Source organism: Platichthys flesus, chromosome 20, assembly GCF_949316205.1.
Source record: "Platichthys flesus chromosome 20, fPlaFle2.1, whole genome shotgun sequence".
NCBI classification, from domain to species: Eukaryota; Metazoa; Chordata; class Actinopteri; order Pleuronectiformes; family Pleuronectidae; genus Platichthys; species Platichthys flesus.
In genome coordinates, this window is record NC_084964.1 from 11,851,042 (window position 1) to 11,873,965 (window position 22,924).

The 22,924-nt window shown below is 41.6% G+C and overlaps 2 protein-coding genes across 3 annotated transcripts; both read left to right on the plus strand.

Annotated features, from left to right (window-relative positions):
• Nucleotides 1-141: 141 nt before the first annotated feature.
• LOC133975978 (uncharacterized) lies at nt 142-10,658 on the plus strand. Of its 2 annotated transcripts, XM_062414035.1 has the most exons (18): nt 142-206; nt 438-479; nt 683-737; nt 1,414-1,446; nt 1,538-1,711; nt 2,462-2,613; nt 2,699-2,788; nt 3,048-3,114; nt 3,655-3,818; nt 5,416-5,521; nt 5,608-5,637; nt 5,721-5,897; nt 6,121-6,269; nt 6,354-6,443; nt 6,656-6,691; nt 7,076-7,157; nt 7,247-7,410; nt 10,056-10,658. In XM_062414035.1, exons 3-18 carry the CDS (start codon nt 683-685, stop codon nt 10,221-10,223), a joined length of 1,737 nt encoding a protein of 578 aa, XP_062270019.1. In that variant the 5' UTR covers nt 142-206; nt 438-479; the 3' UTR covers nt 10,224-10,658. The 2 variants fall into 2 exon arrangements, with proteins under 2 accessions (XP_062270019.1, XP_062270020.1); XM_062414036.1 differs by lacking the exon at nt 6,656-6,691.
• Nucleotides 10,659-12,427: 1,769 nt separating this feature from the next.
• On the plus strand, nt 12,428-16,669 carry LOC133975988 (carbonic anhydrase 4-like). Its single transcript, XM_062414049.1, has 9 exons — nt 12,428-12,471; nt 12,775-12,850; nt 12,972-12,998; nt 13,084-13,254; nt 13,513-13,661; nt 13,747-13,842; nt 14,836-14,914; nt 15,016-15,179; nt 15,281-16,669. Exons 2-9 carry the CDS (start codon nt 12,775-12,777, stop codon nt 15,458-15,460), a joined length of 942 nt encoding a protein of 313 aa, XP_062270033.1. The 5' UTR covers nt 12,428-12,471; the 3' UTR covers nt 15,461-16,669.
• The last annotated feature ends 6,255 nt before the right edge of the window (nt 16,670-22,924 follow it).

Here is a 22,924-nt window from a genome sequence, read left to right on the forward strand (position 1 = left end):
CGAAACTGGAGGAGGAGCCAGTTAAGCGTGGATCCCTGTCTTGGCCTGTGGGTGGAGCAGGGCGGGGCTCCAGGAGTGAGCACCTGGTGTGGAGAACTAAACGACATTGCCCCCCCAACCCCCCCACATCTTTAAAGCAGTCGAGGCCTGTATCAGTGGCCTTGAGGGTTTCCCCCCTGTTCATAGCGAGCGCTGTGTCATATAAAGTAAGTCATGCAGCAGTTAGCTTAGAGGGCTCGGAGTCACTAAACCCCAAGATTTGACCTGATCACTAATTGGCTCTGAATGCCTTTATTTACATGATCCAAAGAGGCCTCTGGTCATGTTACCGTCGGTGTAGTGTTGTATAAACACTGCGTCCCCCTCCCGTCGGATTTCCCTGTTACTTTAAAGCACTAACTTGAAAAAGTCCTCACATTATCTTCTCCTCATTGCAGGTGTGACGGTCTTTTTTGGGGATCTGAGACTGGAACCATACGGTAAGACCATTTCAGACATTTAACACACATGTGCTAAAACATTGGAATTTGTAATCAACTAGCATCACGAAAGCTAATTTCTAATTCTCTCGCAGGGCCACAGTTGTTTTTAGGTTTGTCAGTTGTTAAATGGGATTTCAGATCATGATGCTTGCATTTAAACTTGGATGACTCGTGATTAATGATGGATTGTCTTGCTGCAGATGTTTCCCTCCTCACTTCTGCTGTGTCTCGGTTTGGGAGTTCTGGTAAAATGTGGTGAGTAAAATGCATACATTTCCCCTTATTCCAGGAAAGTGTGTGTAAATGAGCTCTTTCCTTAGTTTCCTGATTTATCATAAGTTAAAGGAGAAGAAAAGACCTTGTTTAAACATGTTAGAAGTAGATTTTTGCTACATCTTGTCAGATCTTTACTAAAAGAAGAAATAGAATAACATTAAAAGGTGGATGTGGCAATAGTCGATGTTCTCACCACAACAGCCAGAGACAAACCATCAGGGTTTCAATAGGATTTATTTCTTTTGTTAATCAGGAACAAACATGAATTTAACCAACTCATCTTAAAGGGTTTCTGATGGAACACTGAGCTCAACTCGGACTCTTTCAGTCTCTTCTCTTGTGTTGCTCTTTGTGTCTGGGGGTCAATCAGCTAACAGCCCTCAGCTGCACCGATTGATGTGGAGGTGCTCTCTGCCACCTCCAGTGAATTATGTCCTCGGAGGAATTGACTCTGTGTTACACTATTAGACTTTTCTTTTAGAAAAACCACAATGTCAGCATTTATATCAATGCCACCTGCATTCCCAAGCTCGAGGTCAGTTTATAAAATGATTAAAAAATCGGAGCATTCATGAGATGAATAAAGTTCCTCCAATGATAATTTGTATCCCTTGGCTCCTGCACCATTCACATAATTGCTGTATTTCTCTTTCAGATGCTGGAAGTGACTGGTGCTATACTGGCTGTGGTAAGTAAGAACAGATTTGGGGCCCACAGAATGATTTTGACAAATTGTTGTTGTTGGTTCCTAACATTGCAAGAGCCTCCATCTTCCTTAGCTCACAGCCCGGCCCACTGGGGAGACGTCTCTTCTTTCTGCGGAGGAGAGAGGCAGTCTCCGATTGACATAGACACCAGCAAAGTTCAAGTGGACCCGAAACTGCTGGACTTTACCTTCAAGAACTTCTCCTCTCAAAACGTCTTCAAATCCATCACAAACAATGGACACACGGGTACAGAAACAGGCTCCTTAAGAATCGACTGTATGTAAAGGCTGTAGTCAAGCAAAGATCTCACCCCCAAAAAAATGCTCATCAACTTCATTAGCCAAACTCCACCTGGTAGCCCTATTGGAATTATTTCATACTTATTTCAATTTATTTCATGAGCATCATAAGCTAGTTTAACTTTTATATATACAATTCAAACAATCATTTGAACAATTGTAGAACACGCAGCGTTCTAAGGCAGACAAGTTGGCCCGCCCCCTCTTCAAACGATGTGCTGTCATGTATGCAAACTACTGTTTACACAATCACGTTCAGATTAAATTCACGCAAGTTGGATCAGCCTATGATTTTATCTATTTACTTTGATTTTGCGATGTGGTTTGGAATCCAGCTCCTCAATGGGCTGATTTAATTTCCATTGACTGTTTTTGTGTAATTTTGTTCTCAACAAATCATTCAATGTGGATCCGTCAAGATTTTCAAAATGAAAAGTTCGTTCATCGAGATCTGATGTGTTCCTTAAATTAGTGTACATTGTTGCGTGCAATAAATTATCCCTAGAGCACACTCTGGATGCAGTGGTTTTCTGCTTAGCAATGTAACACGGCTGGTCGTCCAAATAATACAAATTTGGTCACTTTTATCAACCAGCTAAACAGAAAGCTAGAAACCAAGTGTTTGTGACAGTCCACTAGAAGGGAATGTAAGGATTTTCACTGCTCACACGCACGTCCACGTCTCTTCCATGCACAGTGAAAATCTGGCTGGAGGATAATGAAGTTGAAGTAAGTGGAGGTGGACTTGATGAAACATATTCTACCCTCCAGTTTCACTTTCACTGGGGAGAAACCGACCACATTCCCGGCTCGGAGCACACGATTGACCAGCACAGATATCCAATGGAGGTACTCCCCTGTTTGACATTCACAGTGAGCTTTTCTTCCAAGCTGCCACTTTCTCACTAATCACTGTTTTATAAATATCTCATAGATGCACATCGTCAGTGTGAAGAAAGGTCTCACTGTGGAACAGGCCGTCGCGGATCCAACAGGAATTGCTGCTCTTGGGTTTTTCCTAAACGTATGTGTACACAATTAGTACTGCAAAGAAAGTGTTTTAAAAAATCCACATAAAATGTTCACCCTTGTTTTTTTTGAATTGGGAATTGCACTTTTGAATAAGGTTTTGTTCAAGGTCATCCATTGGCTCTGAGAGCTGCATCTGACCAGACACACACTCCGAGTCACAATTGGCCTCCTGGACAACAAAATTTACAATGCATGAACTATCAAAATGTATATATTCACGTGACTGCGATAATGATGTGTTCTCCTTAAAGGCAACAGAAGATGGCGATGTGTCCGGACCATGGGGCGAACTCACGTCTTACCTGATGAGCAATAAAGGTAAATGTCGGATTTTCCACTTTTGATATTCAAGTGCAGCTCATTCCATCAATTAAAGCTTGTAGAGATCCGGTGCAGGATGTGTTGCAGTAATAAAAGCTGTTCAGAAAGGCATCGCATGTTGCATTTATGTTAAATGTTTGACATAATTTTCCCTGGAACAAGAGTCAGATGTCACACAATCTTTCTAAGACTGGCGTGATGTCTATGGGAGCAGCATGTTTAGTGTATTTGAAAAAAAATGATATGCTTTTATTTTGAATAAATTCCAGCAACTTTCACAATACCCATGTTTGTATTACAGGGTTAAATATGAGAGTTAACACAAAACGGTATAATTATATAATGGTTAAAAGTTTTTAAAGTGTCAGACAGGGACTTGCAGACAAGAGCATGAATGGATATAAGGAGGATTTTGTGTGTGGCGCAGGAGTCGAACGCAGGCCAGTGTATAGATGGATCAGGGTGTTTTTTTTTCGGTTCACTTAAATCCACATGTCTAAGTTCACTTGTTTTTACTTTTTTCCCCTTTTTCTATAGACACTGAGACTGCCATAAACCATAACATCTCTATAGATGACCTGATTGGAAATGTTTCCCGTACAAAGTACTTTCGCTACAATGGCTCCCTGACAACGCCCAACTGCGATGAAGCTGTGGTATGGACCGTCTTTCAAGAGCCGATCAACATCAACAAAAATCTGGTTAGTTGCGCAGCTTGCAAAACCTGCTCCTCAGCAGAGAGCAATGTTAATGACCGTGGAGACATTTTAAGTGCTTGTATTACATTAAGTGCAAAGGGAAGCCACCCAAGAACATAACCTTCAGGCACTGCTTTATCATGTCTGTGTCAGCTTAGCACAAAAGCTAAGTTGCTCTGAACCAAGTAGCTGGTGAACATAATGGTGGACCTACAGACCGCCCTGCCGTGGGATCCCTCCATAGCTCTGATGCCAGTTGACAGTCAGACCCCCTGGTACTCGGTGGTTATGACAACGTTATTACATGTATACTCAAATTAAAGCTAAGACTTTGTATGAAAGACCCCTTATTTTATTTCAACTTGATTGCACTGAAGCCTAGAGACAAACTGTCAAAAATAATTACAGCATTGTGAGCAGTAAATACTCAAGCACAATCAGTCAACAGCAGCTGTGGGAGGTGTCTGGTTCAGGTTTCCCTGTTTGTCAGGCAACCTTAGTGACCTCCAGCTTGTCTTAATATCAGGAAGTAGTGCAGCGTATAAGACGGTTGCCTGACAAGCATGAAGCTTCTTCCGTTTGCTTTACGTTTGCGATAAAGTGTATTTGGTGCTTCATTATTATCTTGTCCTTTATCAAGAGGAATCACATGCGCACTGTCACATGAGCAGCCACTGACGTCTGGTGACCCGTGCCTGCATGCTTTATAGAAAAATGACACGTGCTGGTCTGAGCATGGTTGGATGCATTTGTTTCACAATCAAGGTTTGTTTTTCATTCTGTCACAGCAACACAAAGCCTTAGGCATGCTGCGTGTGACAGTTCAAAACGAAGGAAGCGACCCCTTATCTGCGTGACAGGCATCAGTTGATAAAAAAGTTACTTATTTCTCTGCAGGTGACTTGTTCTTAGCAGTGTCCGAGCTCAGCAGGCGTGTGACATTTTTTTCCTGGCACGTCCTACCAATCGCACAGCATGATTAGATGACAAAGCAAGCTCAACCCATGATGCACGTCTGCACAATGCAATAAATCAAATGATCAGAATCTTGAATTTTATCAGTGAAAAATATCACAAAGTAAAGTTCATCTGTAGCCTATAGCACTTAACTTGCACTATTTACTTCACTTTACCAGGGTTAGGCTTAGTGTCAACAAACAACCAGTTAATGTTGCTAGTGACATTCTTTGCCGCTATCTTCATTGTGTTAGAGGGAAACGAATTGTAACACAACACACTTTTTATCAGACAAGGTTGGACTATTGACATTGCTCTGCTCGTCTGTGGGCCTCCTCATGTCCTGTTAACAGATGAGCCCACAGATTGGTTGGCTGGCAGAATAATGAGACAATCAGCTACACCTTTTGCAGTCTTCACAGTAGAATCCAAAAGACTCTCACACTGCTTCTTAGATTCTCTGGTGTCCCCATTGTCCACTCAGGACAGCTTTGCTTGCCTCCATTTTCATTGCAACAGCATGTCAATACTGATGGGTCAAGGGGGCATGCAATAGGTCAAGATGACAGTGAGCACCCTCTGCTGGATCAGGACCCAAACTACTTCAGATGATCTGATGAAACGTTTCTCTTTCATTTCTTAGATTGCGCGGTTTTCCGCGATTACGGGACTCACCAATCTTTATCGTCCTGCACAAACACTCAATGAACGTCAAGTGTTTGCTTCTCCTGGAGTTTCTCTCCCTCCCAGTGAGTTGGAAAATCCCACGCATGTGACCTATGATATTTCTGACTCTGTGTTGTTGCATTAAATATCACTGTTCCATTCTTTACAGGCAAGGCATGGTGCTATGATGATCACTGCCGTATGTATCATCCAGTATATAAAGTTACAGAATCATTGGTGGATTCGGGCTTGTCCTCAACTTTGGTTTTCCTCTCCCCTCAGAATACAACCAGGCTAACTGGCAACTTCTGTCTCTGTCCAACTGTGGTGGTGAGAGTCAGTCACCCATCAACATTGAGACAAAGGACGCTGTGGTGAACGAAGCACTTGACGCCTTCACCTTTACAATGTTTGACGACAAACACACCATCAATTACATCACTAACACTGGCCATGCAGGTATGAAAGTTTCCTTTCTACATTACAGGCTGTTGTGTTTTTGAAATCCAACACAACGCAAAACTGAAACTCAAGCTAGCTGTAGTTTCATCAGTATTAACAGAATGACGTCCAAAAATTTGTATTGGTTGCTGGCGGCAGCTGATGTAGGAAAAACTGGGATTTCTAATTCAATCTGTGAAAGCCATTCACGCCTTTCCTTGTGTCCTCACTCAACTCCCAGTTAAGTGTGTGCTGACAGAAAACGCAGTGGAGGTGTCGGGCGGCGGTTTGGGTCACGTCTACTCCATCCTTCAGTTCCATTTCCATTGGGGTTCAAATGACTCCATGGGCTCGGAGCACGCGCTGGACTCAAAACGATACCCAATGGAGGTAAGTGCAAAAGTCCAAGCATTTCTGTTGGTGCACCTAATGCAGTGGTTTGTAATGGGGTTTGCTTTTTGTGTCTCTGTCCAGATGCATATAGTGACCAAGAGGAAGGATTTAACCCTGGATGAGGCCGTAAAGACTCCGAATGGCCTGGCAGTGCTGGGTTTCTTTATTGAGGTAACGTTGAGTATGTTAATAGTGAGATGCAAATCCATGTGTCTGCTGATTCTGAGTCAATTTTGAATGCGCCCTGTCTCCACACAAGAAGTGTGACCAAATAAACAATGCACCAGACAAACAGTGTACATTTTAAATATCTCACTTGTTTAGTCTAAATTTGACCAAACCAGTGATTCTTTTGTGTAAGACTATTCTCACATATTTTCCAGCCTACATCAACCAGGAGCAGCAGCACAGGACATGAGGTAGGTGTTGTAGCTTTGTTAAACCTGGGCCTTACATGTTGATACCGGACATTGTTCACCCAGTTTGATGAGACATGGACCAAACCAAAAAGTAAAATACATTTTTCTCAAAGATGGTTTATGGAATTCAAGGTAGTTATTGTCGCAAAACTGCAAATTTTTCAGTAGATTTAGTTTATGCTATAAAAATGAGCTAAAATGTCTTGATCGACAGCTCAGATTGACTAACAATTGGTCTGTCCCTGCTGTGCATACCCTGCTTGCTACTGCGCAGACTCTGGCACAAAACTGCGGCATTCCCTGTTATTTTGGCTTAGTTTCTGTACAATGGACGGTAGTGGAGAGGCGTCGTCCATCTTTCCTTACACTCTTTGGTCCCTGCAGACAAATCCCACACAGAGTCCAACAGCTAATATGGAATCCTGGAAGACACTGAGCAGCTATCTCTCAGCTATTGAAGACATCGGTGAGTGTTCATTTGTTTCAATGCATTAAACACTGAAGGTGCAGACATAACCGTACCAGTATATTTGGTGCATATTTGCATCAATAAAGGCTCAACAGCTGAGGTCACAGAGGAGATCTCCATTGATGACCTGCTCGGCGGTGTGAACCAAACTGTGTACTACCGCTACAATGGCTCCTTAACCACCCCTATGTGTAACGAAGCAGTGGTTTGGACCGTCTTTGAAGAGTCCGTCAAAGTCGACCGAGACCTGGTGAGTGAACACGTTTTACGTTTTAACAGCTGGTAGCATAATGAGATTTAAATAATATTTGTGTCATCTTGCATCATCACATGGTGAGGTCTGCACAGGCTTGTGTTCAGGGCAGCAAACAGGTGTGTGTGCAATGAGGGTTGATGACGAGGTCAATGACTTTATGGTTCAATAGCTTTGAAAATTATCAAGATGAAATGCTTGAGTCGCAGGCTCTCTTCTGGCAATGCTCAAGTAATTACATCCTATAAAATAAAGTAGAATATCAAAATTTAAAATAGAAAATAAAGTATATATAAACAGCTGAGGAGAAAATAAAACAACAATAGTGCAAATATGCAAGTATGTCACGGAGAGGATTTTAAAAGTCTTATGGCTTGGGGATGAAACTGTCTCTGAGCCTGGTGGTGCGGGCCCGGATGCTGCGGTACCGTCGGCCAGATGGCAGCAGGCAAAAATGTTTATGTCTGGGGTGAAAGGGGTCTTTAATAATCCGGCTGCTCTTCTTCCTGCACCGCTGGGTGTAGGGGTCCTCTGTGGATGGTAGCGCTGTCCTGGTGATGTGCTGGGCAGACTTCACCACCCTCTGTAAAGCCTTACGGTTCAGGGCGGTGCAGCTGCCATACCAGGCGGTGATGCAGCCAGTCAGGATGCTCTCTATGGTGAATCTGTAGAAGTTGCAGAGAATCCTGGAGTCCATGTGGAGGTTCCGCAGCCGGCGGAGGAAGAAGAGCCGCTGTCTGGCCGTCTTCCTGATGGAGTCTGTGTGATGGGTCCAGTTCAGGTAATCAGTGATGTGGACCCCGAGGAACTTTAAGCTGCTGACTCGCTCCACCGTGGTCCCGTTGATGGAGAGGGGGGCGTGTTCTTCTCCTAGTCTCTTCCTGAAGTCCACGATCAGCTCCTTCGTTTGGCTTTAAGGGATAGTTCACCGAAAAGTTTTAATTCACTCATCTGCACACTACTGTGTCGATGGAGGGGTGAAGCATGGGCTACTAGTATTCAACTGTACAGCGAAAACTTTTTGTAAGAATTTTTGTATGAGTTGGAATATAATCAAACTCATAGCCTTACTTTTTGGTTTTTAGACTGTTCAGATTAGTTATACATTTGACTGTACCTGTCATAAAGTCTTGAATGTTTGGCATGGGAGTTTAACGAGACAAACCACAAGTTACGAGACCGGCAGTGGTCCCTTTATGTTAGCCCTTAAAACTGTTCTCGTTTTATTTCAACGTCACTTGGCAGAAGTTCAAAACTGAAACGATAAAACTTACAAAAACTCCTTGTACCATCTGATAAATCTGTATATACATTTCCTTGCTTGGTGCAGCCGCACAGGACAACACTGTCAAGGGTGGGAAGCCTTTCATTCATATTCTTTTCTTTTCTGGAGCCAAAACAAAATGATGCAGAGAGTTAATTCAATATGTATTTCTGATTTATTTCATTTTTTTCTAGGAAAATAGGTCTTTTCACATGCAAATCAAATGAATAAACAAAAACTCTTTGCCAGGGCATACCAGAATGGCACTCGAGGAAGTCAACTTTTTTACAAAAAGGCTTAGAAAATACACACAAAACACACACAGATGCATGTATGAATCAGACTTTGTACTGGTAATTGCTTGGAAGGATTTTTCCTTCCAAGCAAGGAAGGAAAAATCTGTACATGTATATTTCCTTCCTTGCTTGGTGCAGCCGCTCTTATCTACTGATTAGATAGGTCTGTGCGGCACAAGACGTCAGTTCCACTTGGCTACGCTGATTTCACCTGCATCGACTCAAACTGTTGTCGGTGAAATCAGTGGTTGTTTGCTTTTGGGTTGGCCCTTATCAGTCCACAGCTGAAAGACAAACATGTGACTGAGTGCCCTCTCATATAATAGGTAATTTATGTTCCTGCATTCTTTCATTTACTGTTGCATGATTCCTGTTTAAAACCCTGCGGGGACAGGTGTGTCCTTGATGACTACTTTGATTAATCAATCTTGGCTTGAGTGTATACGTGCTTAAAGTATCAGGTTTCTCACAGGAAACAAATGGTGGTTTCCTCATGTGTGAATTTTTTTATGTGACCTCAACTTGGTTTGTCGGACCAAAAGAGATGGTCTTGGTGTGGCTCAAACTGAGACGTTGTTTGGCTCGACTGCAGTGTGGAAAAACGCCTTTTTGGAAGGTTCATCCTAGATGAAGTCTCTCGCAGGATTGCTCACAGTCCTCGAACTCTTATGTGTTTTGAATGCAAGGATGTTCATTTTCAATTAGTGTATAGGGTACTGCACTTGAAGATGACTGCTACCCCATGCACCTAATCGGCAGACCTGTGACGCACGCACAAGTGTAAAAGCTAATCAATCAAGTATAGGGATGCACAGCCAGGCCCATCATTGAGGCGAGGTGGAGTTTCCTCAATCCTGGAACCTGGGCTGTTTCTGTGTAGCACATTGATGTTTCCTACTCTAAAGTTCCTTACGATGGTTGTTTACTCTTGTCCCTTCCCCTCTCTTTGACTATTGCTTGAGCAAGTCAACTAGTAAAGCAGCTTAATTGACAGCGATTAAGTCATTAGCCAGCCAGTTAAAAGAATTGCTCCAACATCACTCTGTCCCACCTGAGAGCTAACTTTTGGTTTTATCCCACAGATAATGCTGTTCCCGACTCAGATGAGATACAACAACGTGTTTCGGGCTCTGCAGACTCTTAACAGCAGGACGGTCTACAAATCCTCTCAAGCCAGCACCTCTTCACCCGTCATGAAGTCTCTGCTGCCGGCATGTCTTTTCACCATTGTATCTAATTTGCATCCTTGAAAAAAGCTTGGTTCCCTGAAATTGCTCTGAAGGATAATCATATGTAGTATTAACTGTTTGTATTCTCAAGGTTAATTCAGTAGTTGTTAGCAAAGGAAAATGTTATATAATATGCAGTTAGATGCTGTGATCTCATAATCCAGATGTTGACTGTATGCCGACCACAGAAGTTTGATGTAAAAAATCTTAATCGGGTTAATTAAACTTCCAGGTGTTATCGTGCTCTTTGTTCACATTCACCCACAGATTGCTAGCCACAAAAATATATCATATGCTGTATGGATTTTCTTTTAAACTTGAAATATGATGAGGGAACCACACTGATTTATATCATACTAACCAGTGTGTGGGTGCAATTAATCAGAAGGAAAATGAGAACTTATGGTGAAACTGAAATAAATAATTGTATTGATGCCATCTTCCCGAGTACGAGTGACTGTTTCATTACCAAAGCTAATGGGGACCCGGAATGTAAATCCCGTTCTAGCACTTGTAAGTGAGGATGGTATGTTTGAAAATTAAAATGTCAGTCACTCAAGAACAACGCCTTAATAATAAGCAGTTATGGATCATTGAGCGATTAACATGACGTGCAGACACGGGCGTTATTGGGAAATATTTTTCATTTAGCTACCGCCTTATCCAAAGCGAAAGTGCTTTCAACCATGAGGGTGCCAAACAAGAACAAGAATCAAGAAAGTACAATTTTCTTGTGCCTTATGTAAGAGATGGCGTGCTACATATAAGTGCTACTAAATAATTTTTTTTATCCAAGGTATTGTTTCTACACTACAGCCTTGGCACAGGTATGCTCACTGCGAGTGACCCTCTACCTTCTGCTTAAATCATCGAAGGCACGTGCTTTGAGCTGAAGGTCACCTGTGTGTGTGCCACAGTGGTACAACTAGCAGCCTAACTTCCAAAACAATGAGTAACTAATGTTCTGCTACATTGCTTCAGGAAATGGTGCAATAGCACAGTAGATGGTCATTGGTAGATGGTCAACAGTCTGACGTTGGTGACCACTTATCAATAAAACAAACAAAAGTTCTGTTTCTAACAGTTCTTAACTAGCAGGGGTGCTTTTTACCATAAGAAGAAAGGCCAAGTCCAGTAAAGAGTGAAAATTACTGTACAAACCCAGTAAGGGTGTAACCAGCTCACGCTACTGAAGAGATTGTACAAAACCTGTTGACATGTAATTATGCAGCGAAACTGGTTCTGAAAAACAAATTTTCTTTACCAAACTATTGTCATTCAAAGGATAAATGCCAAGATTTCTTCACAGTTGTGGAGAAATGGACAAACTCTCAGGTGCTGCTGCTTTAAATGAATTTGAACTAGTGAGTAAAAATGGTCTGTAGGGGGTTTTCCTCTTGTTCCACACTGGCAAGGCCGTTTCCCTCCCCATCGCTTATTGCGACGCCCTTTCTTTTGATAGTCAGCTGCCAGCCCAAACCACATTTTGGAGGATCCACCGCTGCATGCCATACTTATGACCTCACAGAACTTTTATCAGACAGATCTTTTTGTCTGCCAGTCTGTCCATCGATCTATTCATCTGTCTGTGCATACATTCCAGCATCATCTGTAATTACTAGTCACATAACTAGCTAGATCGTGCTATCCACCCTACCTCAAACATAGATTTCAAAACATAGAGCATTTTAATCCTTTTGACCACAACATAGGACAATGTCTAAACTAATTTTTCACACCAAAATATCTTCAATTCTTATGGACACGTTTGCTTAAAAAAAACGTTCTGATTGTTATTAAAAAACATTCCCTCATGCTTGTGTAAGGCGGTGATCCAGTCATATGAGGACATCTTGCTGTCACTCCACCAAATGATGGAATATCATTTGGATCCAGGTTCACAAAATATATTTGTTGAAGAATCAACAAAAGTGGATCCTACAGTATGAGCACTTTTCTGTGCCTGTTTTAGCAGCTGACCCTTCTCAAGGCTTTACTTGTTCACTTGACCATGTTTCAGCAGCACCTCTGTCCTGTTTAACGTTCTATTAATGTTTCATAAATTGAATACCTCTTGGTCCATAAAGCAGCAATAGAAACATTATACTATCATTATTATAGTGCTTTTGATTATTCTGCCTGTGATAAGAAAAATGTGTCTGGGAGGAGGTGTGTTTTCAGATGGTCCTGAAGATCCTGAGTGAATAAATAGAGGACGGGTGGGGCCCCACAGCTGTTAGACACAGAGGACCGTACAGGTGCGTCAAAGGTAAGACCTGCTGCTCAAGTCATCTCAAAGACCTGATTCAACAATCTGAAACAGGCCTTTTAGCAGAACTGCTTCTCTCTACCATAGTCAAATTGTGCATCATAAATTATGATTCTTTTAATTATTTGAAAAGATGTGTTGAGTATTTGTCCATACATGACAAATTATTTGTTGCTCTACAGCGTAAAATAGGCTTATTCGTTCTCTTATTTAGATTTTTGAAATTGTGATTTCTGTGGATGTGGATGATCATTAATTTGTACGAGAATAAATAGGTCAGTGACTTTGTGACTGTTTCTTTAGATGATCTTCCTCGTAGCCCTTGTCCTCACTGTGTGCGCCCTCACATCAAGGGTTGATTGTGCCACGGCAGGAATTGGTATGTATTTGAACAGTTTTTTCATCACCTTGGATTTATGACTCTTTGGATTAATGCTGCGTCTCCATTGAGACTACTTGTCATCATGAAGTGATACTTATACGCTCTCTTCCACCCCCAGACTGGTGTTACCATCTCCCAACCTGCAGTGAGTGATCTCCTGTAATCTCTACCAACCTCAACATCTCAGCTGCTCCACTACAGCTACTCAAAGTTGTGTTTGTGTTTTACAGGTGACACCAACTGGGCAACCATCGCTCCCAAATATTGTAATGGCTCCCGACAGTCGCCCATTAACATTAACACATCAGCTGCCAAAACTGATGAAAACCTGAAGGCATTCACCTACACCAACTACGGCAGTACCACCGCCCTGAAAACCCTTCAAAACACCGGCAAGACAGGTGAGGACTGGGTGAGGACTGGGTGAGGACTGGGTGAGGACTGGGTGAGGACTGGCATCTGCTTAATCCCCAATTAAAGAGGGTTGCATTAGGTTATTCATTAGGGAGGTGTTTTTCAAAGTGTGAAAATGTATCATCCAGGAATCTTGCTTACATAGCACTGGACCAACACCAAGCCTTTTTATAGTTTTCTCTCGTTTCTTATCAGTTTTGTTTTTATTTTCCTTATTGTTTTTTTGTTTTTTTTACCTCCCCCAGTCAAGGCTATCCTGGAAAGCGGTCTCAAGATTTCCGGGGGAGGTCTTGCAGACAACTATGACAGCCTTCAGTTCCACCTGCACTGGGGAAATGGAACGTCATTCCCCGGGTCTGAGCACACAGTGGATGGCAAGCGCTACCCCATGGAGGTAAATATTGTGTTTCATACGAAGCTACAAATTCACGTAACAGCAATAAATTGAGACTGTGTTTCTTTTCTCTTCACTCCCGCAGATGCACATTGTAAACGTCAAGTCATCCTACAATGGCAACACAACCATGGCGGTTAGAGACTCCAATGGCCTTGCTGCTTTGGGTTTCTTCATCGAGGTGAGGTGCATTCGTTGATTATCTACTTTTTTATGTTGGTTTGGACGATGTTCCTCCTTGACCTCATGAAAAGTGGCAGCCACTGCCGGTTCAACTAACTCTGATTCTGTGGAATTTAAAACGTGAACCTCATTACATCTCTGAAAGTGTACTGAAGCTCCGAGCAGCATGGGAGGACATCAGCATTTCTCTACCGCTTGCTGTGGAAAAAAATAACTGACTTCCTCCCTTCTTGCTGGGAAAGCCAATCTTCTTCCGCGGAGGGACATGGTGATAAGCCAATATTATGTCCTGGCTAAAAACTCAAAGAAAGAGATTTATTGATTTTCTTAAATATATGGGACATTTTGAAATGGACTCCATACATTTCAAATAACTGAACATTAGGAAAACTTTAACGACATCCCATACATTCCAAGGCCATGAAGTGGGAATAATCTGTTTGCATAGCTTGCTGGCACTGACTCAGGACGGATTGTTAGTGAGTGAGTGAGTGAGTGAGTGTGTGAAGGTGTGTGACGAAACAAGACTGCACCTTTTATGTGGTTCAAAACCTCAAAAGCTTTTATTTTGTTTTCTGTAAATGTTCAGTGTGTAAGATTCAAGTGAAAAGGATCTGTTGGCATAAATTGGATACAAAATAATCAGTCATGTTTTCACTAGTGTGTACTATTGTACAAATACTTTTTTACTTTACCCAAGAATGGCCCCTTTATATTTAATTACTTTGAATTAACATCCGGAACTAAAGACCTTTCTGAGTTTTTAAGACAACTGCAGGTTCTCTTTCATGTTTGGAAGGGGAGGGTGAGGTGAGGGGTAGTCAGATGCAACTTTGACTGTGTCGCCAAATCTTATACGCTGACCCTTTAAGTTCATGCAACTGTTCACTACTGCGCTGTGTTAAATATGCAAAGGACATGAGACACTTCTTTCCTCCGCTGTGTTTAAGAAACAATTGAACCTAAACATTTCCTGTGCGCATTCTTTCAGGAGATGTCAGGCAGTGCCACTGGAGAACCTGCAGTCTGGAAGACCTTGACCTCCTATCTGGCTAACATCACAAACAAAGGTAAGGAGATGTTTTAGTCTTCTAGACTAAATTGGATCCATTGCTCTGTTATAACATGATGTCAGCTGCAGTCCCTCGAGAGGTTGTGTTTCTGTACTCAGGTGAAACAGTAACCCTTCCTTCTGGAATCTCACTGGATGACCTCCTTGTTGGGGTGAACCGTGCTAAGTACTATCGTTACCTTGGCTCCTTGACTACCCCTGCTTGCAATGAGGCTGTCGTTTGGACTGTGTTCAAGGAGCCGATCAAAGTCAGCAAGGATTTGGTGAGTTTCTCTTCATCCTTACGTACAGTGGCCAGAACATAAAGTACATATACTCCCACAGTGACTGAATGCAGCTAACTCGCCCGATGTCTTGTCTCCAGATCGACCTCTTCAGCAATACAGTACACGTCAACGGCAGCTCATCGCCTTTAATGACGAATGTCTTCAGACAGATCCAGCCAGATCAACCAGTCACAACACAGGCTGCAAGCTCTGCCTCCACAACCTGCTACTCTCTGGGGCTGGTGCTGCTGAGTCTTGCTCTGTGGAAGAATCTGTAATCAAAAACAATCCAGCAACTTATTTTGTTCCTGGGGAACCTTTTTTTCTCCTGTATGATTTTGTCTGACTTTAGCCCTTTCCAAGTTGTTAATACATAAAGAATGCACTGAACTACTTGTCATTAGTGCCCTTAATGCAACATATAGGATGCAACATGTACATGTGATCGTTCTTCTTACATTCAAGACGAAACAGAGCCTCAACAGCACAATTGCTTCTTCTTTTCCAATTTAGCTTGATATAATATTATTTTTATCACAACATTGTTTAACGGACATTAAATGTAATGTTGACAGCTGTTCTAATTAATTTGACTATCACACTTGTCATGTTTATTACTAAATTAGTTTTTATCAAGTTTTTATCTCTGGACATTTGCAAGTATAGAAGTCATGTTATGAACATGAAAACTTGAGTACTGAATCGGGCACAGCTCACGTCCATTTTGAGCTAACATGGCTATTTTCAGGTATCTGAGAAAGGGATATTGTACTATGTTTACTGAAGAGCTCTACTGATAGTGGTTTTGAAATCGTAAAAATCATTAATGCAATATGAGAGTGGCAGTATTTTACCACATTGGCCTTGTGTTGAGAGTTACAAATTGTTAACTACGTATTTTTATTTAATGAATTGATATTGTAACTTGATTTGCTGAATGTTCCCCTCCCTGGTGCAGACATTGTTAGGACATGAAATGTCGCCATCTGCCAAGCTGATGAATCAAAATGAAACCTGTTTCAGTCGGTGTAATGAAAGAATGAGGTATCACTTTAATGAAACCCATTGTGTCTTGCAATGATACGCACAATCTTATATTCACACCTTTTTAACCTTGTGTTGACCTACTCCGAACAGAATAGGAACAGAACTGTGGGCTCCGGTTTAACGTGTCAAAATGTAAAATGATCAGTCACTATTCATCAATCTCTGCTTGTCTTTGTAAACTATGTAGAGTTTGTTTTACCTGCTCTATTTTAAGACATTTAATCCCTGTTGTTTCTCTTGGGCAGAACTTAAGCCAGAAAACAGAGACATGGTTTTAGAGAGCTCATCAGTAGAGTTATCCCAGAAGACATGAAAGCCTGGTTGTTTCAAAGATCACTTCTCAATTTTTTTTAACACATGGCTTTGACGCTGCAGTTTTTCCATGTTGTGCTTTTAACTTTAGTCATTGTGTGTCATTTACAAATAAAAAATAATATTTACAGGATAATCTTGTCTAATATTTACAGGATAAACACAGACCAAGGTGGTTTATATGCAAACATTAACCTACTTGAGGAACTTGAATAACGCTTTGAAAGAAATATTTAACGGTTAACTTGACAGATAATTAACGAGGTATTTGATATGATCAAAGAGATCAACACTTTACGACAGTCAAAGGTTTGAATGAAAGTAAATGAACTGAAAATATTTTCTTTCTGCTTCACTTCACTGTCAGTGTCAGTATCTTTACTTTAATATTTAATTTACATAAATAAAGTCAACATTTTAGGTATTTTTTTGTGTGTTCTAACTTCAAACATAGGGATCCTGGGCTATTTGGATATTGTTGAAAACTTTTGTTTTTATTTGCTTCATGTACCACATTAAAGGGGACATTTGAAAATTCCACTTTTGTAGTGCTTCTACACATTATTTTGGGTATCTGGCATGTCTACCATCCCAAAAACTCTGGAAAAAAACAACTTGCGCGATTTGTTGTGGTTCCTCTATTTCAGAAGCTATGTGCTTGAGTGCGTCCAATGGAATTACGACCGAAATAGACGTCATAGTGGCAACATGCCCATGCCCCCATAGCTCTATGCACTCCCCCACTTCCACTCGACTCACCCATGGATGGACCCACCCACTTTTTAGACAGTCTATCGGTGTCCGGCAGCCATTTCATTCTAGCAAACCTTGGAAACACTTGGATAAGCTAACTAGCAGCATGAATCGAATTCGACAACCGAGATGCTCAGTGGTCGGCTGCACAAATGTCTTCATGTGACTCCAGCTTCAGAAGACACAAGATTGAGATGGATTGAGTTCATATATGATGGCAACGTTCCTGCCACCACTTTGAATCGGACTGTTTTATCAACCTGGGCCAATATAACAACGGATTCTCTAAAAAGGTTGTTATTGAAAGAGGGGTCGGTGCCATCTTTCCATCGCAATACTGAAGACGAGGGAAATGTACGTTTTTTTTTTTTTAATTCTGGTATTTGCTTCTTTTAGACATTTTGTGTAGAGGCTAGTGCCGTTAGCATGTTGTGCCGTGTGTGAGGGGGTGGGGGCTAGTAAGTAGTGGTGGGGGATAGGTAGAGACGGCGTCGGAGTCCACTTAAGCGTGAGCGCACGGCAGGTTCGTGAGTGTTGTGCTCTCCACGCTCTTCCCCCCCTCCGCTTGAGGGGCCGTAGCAGCTACTACGAACCCCGGTAGTAGCTGCTATGAGCGTCGGTAGTAGCTGCTGAAGCTTGTAGCAGCTGCTACGAGCTCCAGTTGTAGCTGCTGTAGCTTGAAGTTAGCTACGGATGCTTGGAGCAGCTGCTACGAGCTCCGGTTGTAGCTGCTGTAGCTTGAAGTTAGATACGGAAGTTTGTAGTAGCTGCTACGAGCTCCGGTTGTAGCTAACTTCCAGCCCAGTGCTGTCGTGGGAAAAAAATCAGCGGCACAGTACTAACGGGAGGACACGCGAGCGGGGGGGAAGAGCGTGGAGAGCACAACACTCACAAACCTAACTTCCAGCTACAGCTGCTGCTACTGCCGCTCGTTCAAGATACCGGAGGATGTTGTTGTCATAATGTGCGGGACTAGAACGGTTATTCATTATCAGCCCTAGTTAGGGAAAATGTGTCCTTGTATCTTTGTATGCATGACAGTAGACAAACATGAATAGCATTGCTGCTTTTGGTGTTCAGGCAAGCACATCTGTTCACGGTGCTAGGCTACATCACGTAGCATGCCAGGCGGACCCACCAAAGATGCGCACACATGGAACGCAGCCTTCTATGAAAACACTGCGACCTCACCACAAAAGTACAGGTTGGTTTACCCTCAGTTAATTCGTCATGTCATTGATTTTGTCTCCGTGTTAAAGTTGTAACAGCATCTCATTTGTTGTGACTCCATGGATAATGTGTCTGTTTTATCATAGGCACAAAGAAAACTGTGCTGCACTGATGTCGGTGTATGGACCTCAGCTGTAAGAGGCCTCGCTTGGAGGAGGGAGAGGACAACCCAAGTTGTTCAAGTATGGATTCCGGTGAGCCACAGGATGCTACCTATGATCCTGATGACTCGAGCACAGTCTTGACTGAGTCAGCAGACGTGACGTGAGTGACTCAATATTTAATCTAAACATTTTAATAATCAGATGGATTACCATCCTACACTTTTTTAGCTGTTGCAGCCTTTTGGTGAAATCTTTGTCTTTCTAATAGAATGGAATCTTCCAACCCTGTTCATAAGACACCCACATATATTTATTTATTGTAAGTCGCTTTGGATAAAAGCGTCGGCTAAATGAAATGTAATGTAATGTAATATATTGTCTATGAAAACTGCCCCCTGGAGCTGTTTGTGGTGTGTCCTGTGGGTCGGCGGGGGACAGATGTAATATATAAGAAGGGTGAGTGCACACAAAGCCGGTGAAAGCAGATGCAGCCTTCCGTGATTCTCACAGGCTCTATTTAAAATCCAAATAATGTAAAAATAGTATGTGAAACATAAATAACATATCAATTAACTGCTGTCTTTAAATGGTCTTCAATATTTAAAGACCATTTATTTATCGTCTTCACGATAAATAGAATAATATAATTATAAAAAGAAAATAATAAATACAAAAAAGTGCAAATGTCCAACTTTTCCCCCCAATTTATATTACAGATTACGTGGATAACCTGTTGGACTTCATCTTTCACAAGGTTTTTCAGGACCTGGCCCCATATGTGAATGAGGTGCTGAAGATCTCAAAACCTGAGGATCTCTCTGCCAAGTATAAGAAACCTGACAAGCAGGAAGTTATAGCCAGCTATGTGAGCATCAGGGAACACTGCGTATCTGGAGCACCGAGCAGGAGGGCAGGACCACGCTGATTCTCCGACCCAGATGGCCTCAACACCAGCTCACAAAGCTTCTGTATGCCAAATACCTGTAACGGCTGAGCAAAGTTTACATTGTATTTAGAGAATAAAAGGTGACACACAAATATAAAGTGTTCCTTTGTTTACAGTTTGGCTACTGATGGCACAAAGTGTATTTTTGTAATCAATGTTTTTATTATACTTGGTATTTTTTGAATTTATTACCTCTGTCCCAGCCAGTACATTTAATAACTATGATTAAAAAGCTCTGTGGCAATCTTTCTGACAATAAAAGTTTATAGAAACAGTTGTGTGCTTTTAACGTTTGATATGTAACATGTCCACAATTGACACGACAGCAGTTAGCAAAGTAATGACTGATATCTCATGCATAAAAAAAAACAAAACTTACTGCTCTATTCCTCTTGGACATAAAGGCCCATAATCTGCCCTATAGATGTTGAATACATTCTGTAGGGAGAACACATTCAAACACACAGGCTAATTAGTGGAGGTAAAAACGTTATGTCCTACACCTCCATGAGAGGGGGGAGGGGTGAGAAGGGGGAGGGGTGAAAGGGGGTGGGGTAAGATGGGGGCGGGCCCCTCAAAACGGGTCGATCTGACGAGGGCTGTTTTAGACAGAGTAAAAAGGTGCTGTTTTAAATTATCCTTGTGGTATTTTTACCAAAAAATGTTAGATATTTCATTAAGACCCCAAGGAACCATATCAATGTGCGGAAATGGGCATAATATGTCCCCTTTAAAACATTTGTTACCATGTTGATGTTTAGTAACCTTTTTCCACATAACATTGCCAATATGACCAGACAATACATTTGGAAATAAATAGTCTGAATTATGAAATATTTTCACTACCACATGTGAGCTCAGTTAGTAACTCAGTGTCCTCGCATTGCTTCCGCTGTACACAGGGGAGTAACAATACCAAACATAATAGGTTTTTACTTTTACATAACTTCACAACCTCTGCTGAAGAGAAGGTTAACCTGAAGAAGAAGCTAGAGGTTGAGCAAAACTAGATTTCCTAGACGAATACTGATATTGACAGGAGTTTAACAATGTACAAATGATATTGAATAGATATCGATAGAGATCTCTTGGATATGTATTTTAAAAGACTGATCTACCTTGGGGACTTTGCCCCGTTGCCCTCCTATGGTCACACCCAGTACTGCGCTCAAGATTGGGGCTGGCTGTACCGAAGAGCCCATCATGACTCAAACTACTTATTTTTTAACTCATGTTTACATTTTCCTATTTCAATGATATTCAGTCAAAGTATAATGACACACCAATGGCACCGCCATGAGACAGGCAATTCGTCCACATCCCTACAATGGCTATCAGTTTACAGAGCCACCCATGAATTAAAAGATTATTTTCACTGTGAAAGGAAATGTAATGCCAAATCTCTGTGGCGCGTATAAACTTATTCATAGTTTGTGCTTTTGTGCGTTTGTGTTTGTTAGTCGATTGTTGCTGTGGACCACGCATGAAGAGGTGTCAAGTACCACCCGTTTTCTCTGGTTGCAAACACACCCTCTTAAATCCGTCCAGTGTTTCCTTCAGATGAACAGTTTAAAGTCTCAATGGAGGATTTTGTGGTATTTTCTATCGTATTAACAGTAGTTTCAGTCATTCAGTCACTTCCGTTTTTCCGCCTTTCGATCTCAGAGTGAGGATGCAGAACAGTCAGAAACACAGATCTTATATAGGAGGACTGAGGGCTGTCCCTCTGAACCAATTCAGACAGGTTCCATGGTGGGGGAGGGAAAGGAATCTTAACCTTATGCTAATTCACATGTTTTTCCTTAGGTGATAAAAAGACATACACTACTTCCTTTGATGGGTAATTAAGTTACAAATGGTCTCACCTTATTCACGTAATAAACAGTTCCCACCATAAAACAGCTCAAGGCTTAAGCATTTGGTGTATGTAAATACAAGTCATAAAAGTCTCTTACAGGGCTGCAGAAACTTACTATCCAAAAAACAACATAGTTTGTCAAACCATGTTTAGTAAATTTTTCTACTACACTTGATAACTAATACAATACAAAATATAAAAATATATGCATAATATGATAATTGTAAAAAGGGGTGCACTTAGTGGATAGATGGAAATAGAGTCAGATCGAAAGAAAGGAACTTGCATGAACTTTGTTTCCTACCTGACCTGCATTTGGAATGAATGAAGATTATAACATTGGACAGACTTTTCTAAACTTACGATAAATACTCAACGTCAGCTGAGACTCAACATCACAGGTCACAAAAGATGTATTGAACCAGTTTTACAGAAGTTTCATACCTCTGAAGTGACAGCCATGCAGGGTTGAGTAAAGCTGTTGCACACACCCGCATAACTTTAGAGAAGTTAAACCGTTTACTCTTCTTTGACCTAAGGGGTTGCTCAAATCGTCGTGATTGGCTGGATGGCCGTTCGATAAATCTAAATTGACCCTTTCATGAGTCGGGACAATCCTGTGAGTGGGGAAGATAACAATGAGAGGCCAAATCTTCCAGAGAAATAATAAAAGTAGTCTGAAGCAAAAATCGGGTAAAACTAGATAATGACTGCAAATAAGAGAGACAGAAAGATAGCTCATCTTCTACGTGACAGCCATCAGCCCCTGGCAGGCAGATAATCACTGACACATTTCTTTGAACCTGTGACTTGTGTATCAGCAGGTGCGTGACTCTCTCAATTGCTCTTTTATGCATACCAATCCTTTTCTCGTTGACAATGCCATACATTCTCCAAATGACGTAAGTTGCAACTGTGTGTTTGACTAGAGCTGTGAAAAATAACACGTTAACGCGTCATGATTAAATTACAGGATTAATTAATCCTTAAACACATTTAACGCATGCGCACAAGGACCTTCCAATATACAATATATACAATTCCGCCCACTCTGCACTAGTCGCCGCTCTAATGCAGTTAGACGGCAGCTGCCATTCAATCAAACAAACAACATGGATAATTCTGATGAACCTTCTGGACGGGAAGATCGTGTTCCAAAAAAACAAAGATCGAACATTCAACTAAACCAAGGTGATATGTACACTCTGTGGGAAGATGTTATCGTGTCACAGTAGTAATACCAGCCTAAAGTACCACCACAACGTGAAGCATGCGAGGGGTGTTCAAGTGCAATGCGCCAAACCAGCTTCACTCGCAGGACACATTGTGCAAAAGAAGCGGTCAGCTTTACTCTCAGAGAATGAGGACAAGTTAGTTTACCTCCCAAACTGGCTAAAGAACGACTAGCTAAGAGGAACTTTAGAGGCATTAGATTGTGTCATGGTGTGGTTAATGGTTGTTTGACAAAAAATATAAAAAAAATTCAACCTTA

Coding starts and splice junctions, on each gene's coding strand:
- LOC133975988 (XM_062414049.1), top strand. CDS start 12,775: ATGATCTTCCTCGTAGCCCTTGTCCTCACTGTGTGCGCCCTCACATCA. Junction 12,999..13,083: donor TTACCATCTCCCAACCTGCA/GTGAGTGATCTC, acceptor TGTGTTTTACAG/GTGACACCAACTGGGCAACC. Junction 13,843..14,835: donor CTTTGGGTTTCTTCATCGAG/GTGAGGTGCATT, acceptor GCATTCTTTCAG/GAGATGTCAGGCAGTGCCAC.
- LOC133975978 (XM_062414035.1), top strand. CDS start 683: ATGTTTCCCTCCTCACTTCTGCTGTGTCTCGGTTTGGGAGTTCTGGTA. Junction 2,789..3,047: donor CTCTTGGGTTTTTCCTAAAC/GTATGTGTACAC, acceptor TTCTCCTTAAAG/GCAACAGAAGATGGCGATGT. Junction 5,638..5,720: donor GTGCTATGATGATCACTGCC/GTATGTATCATC, acceptor CTCTCCCCTCAG/AATACAACCAGGCTAACTGG.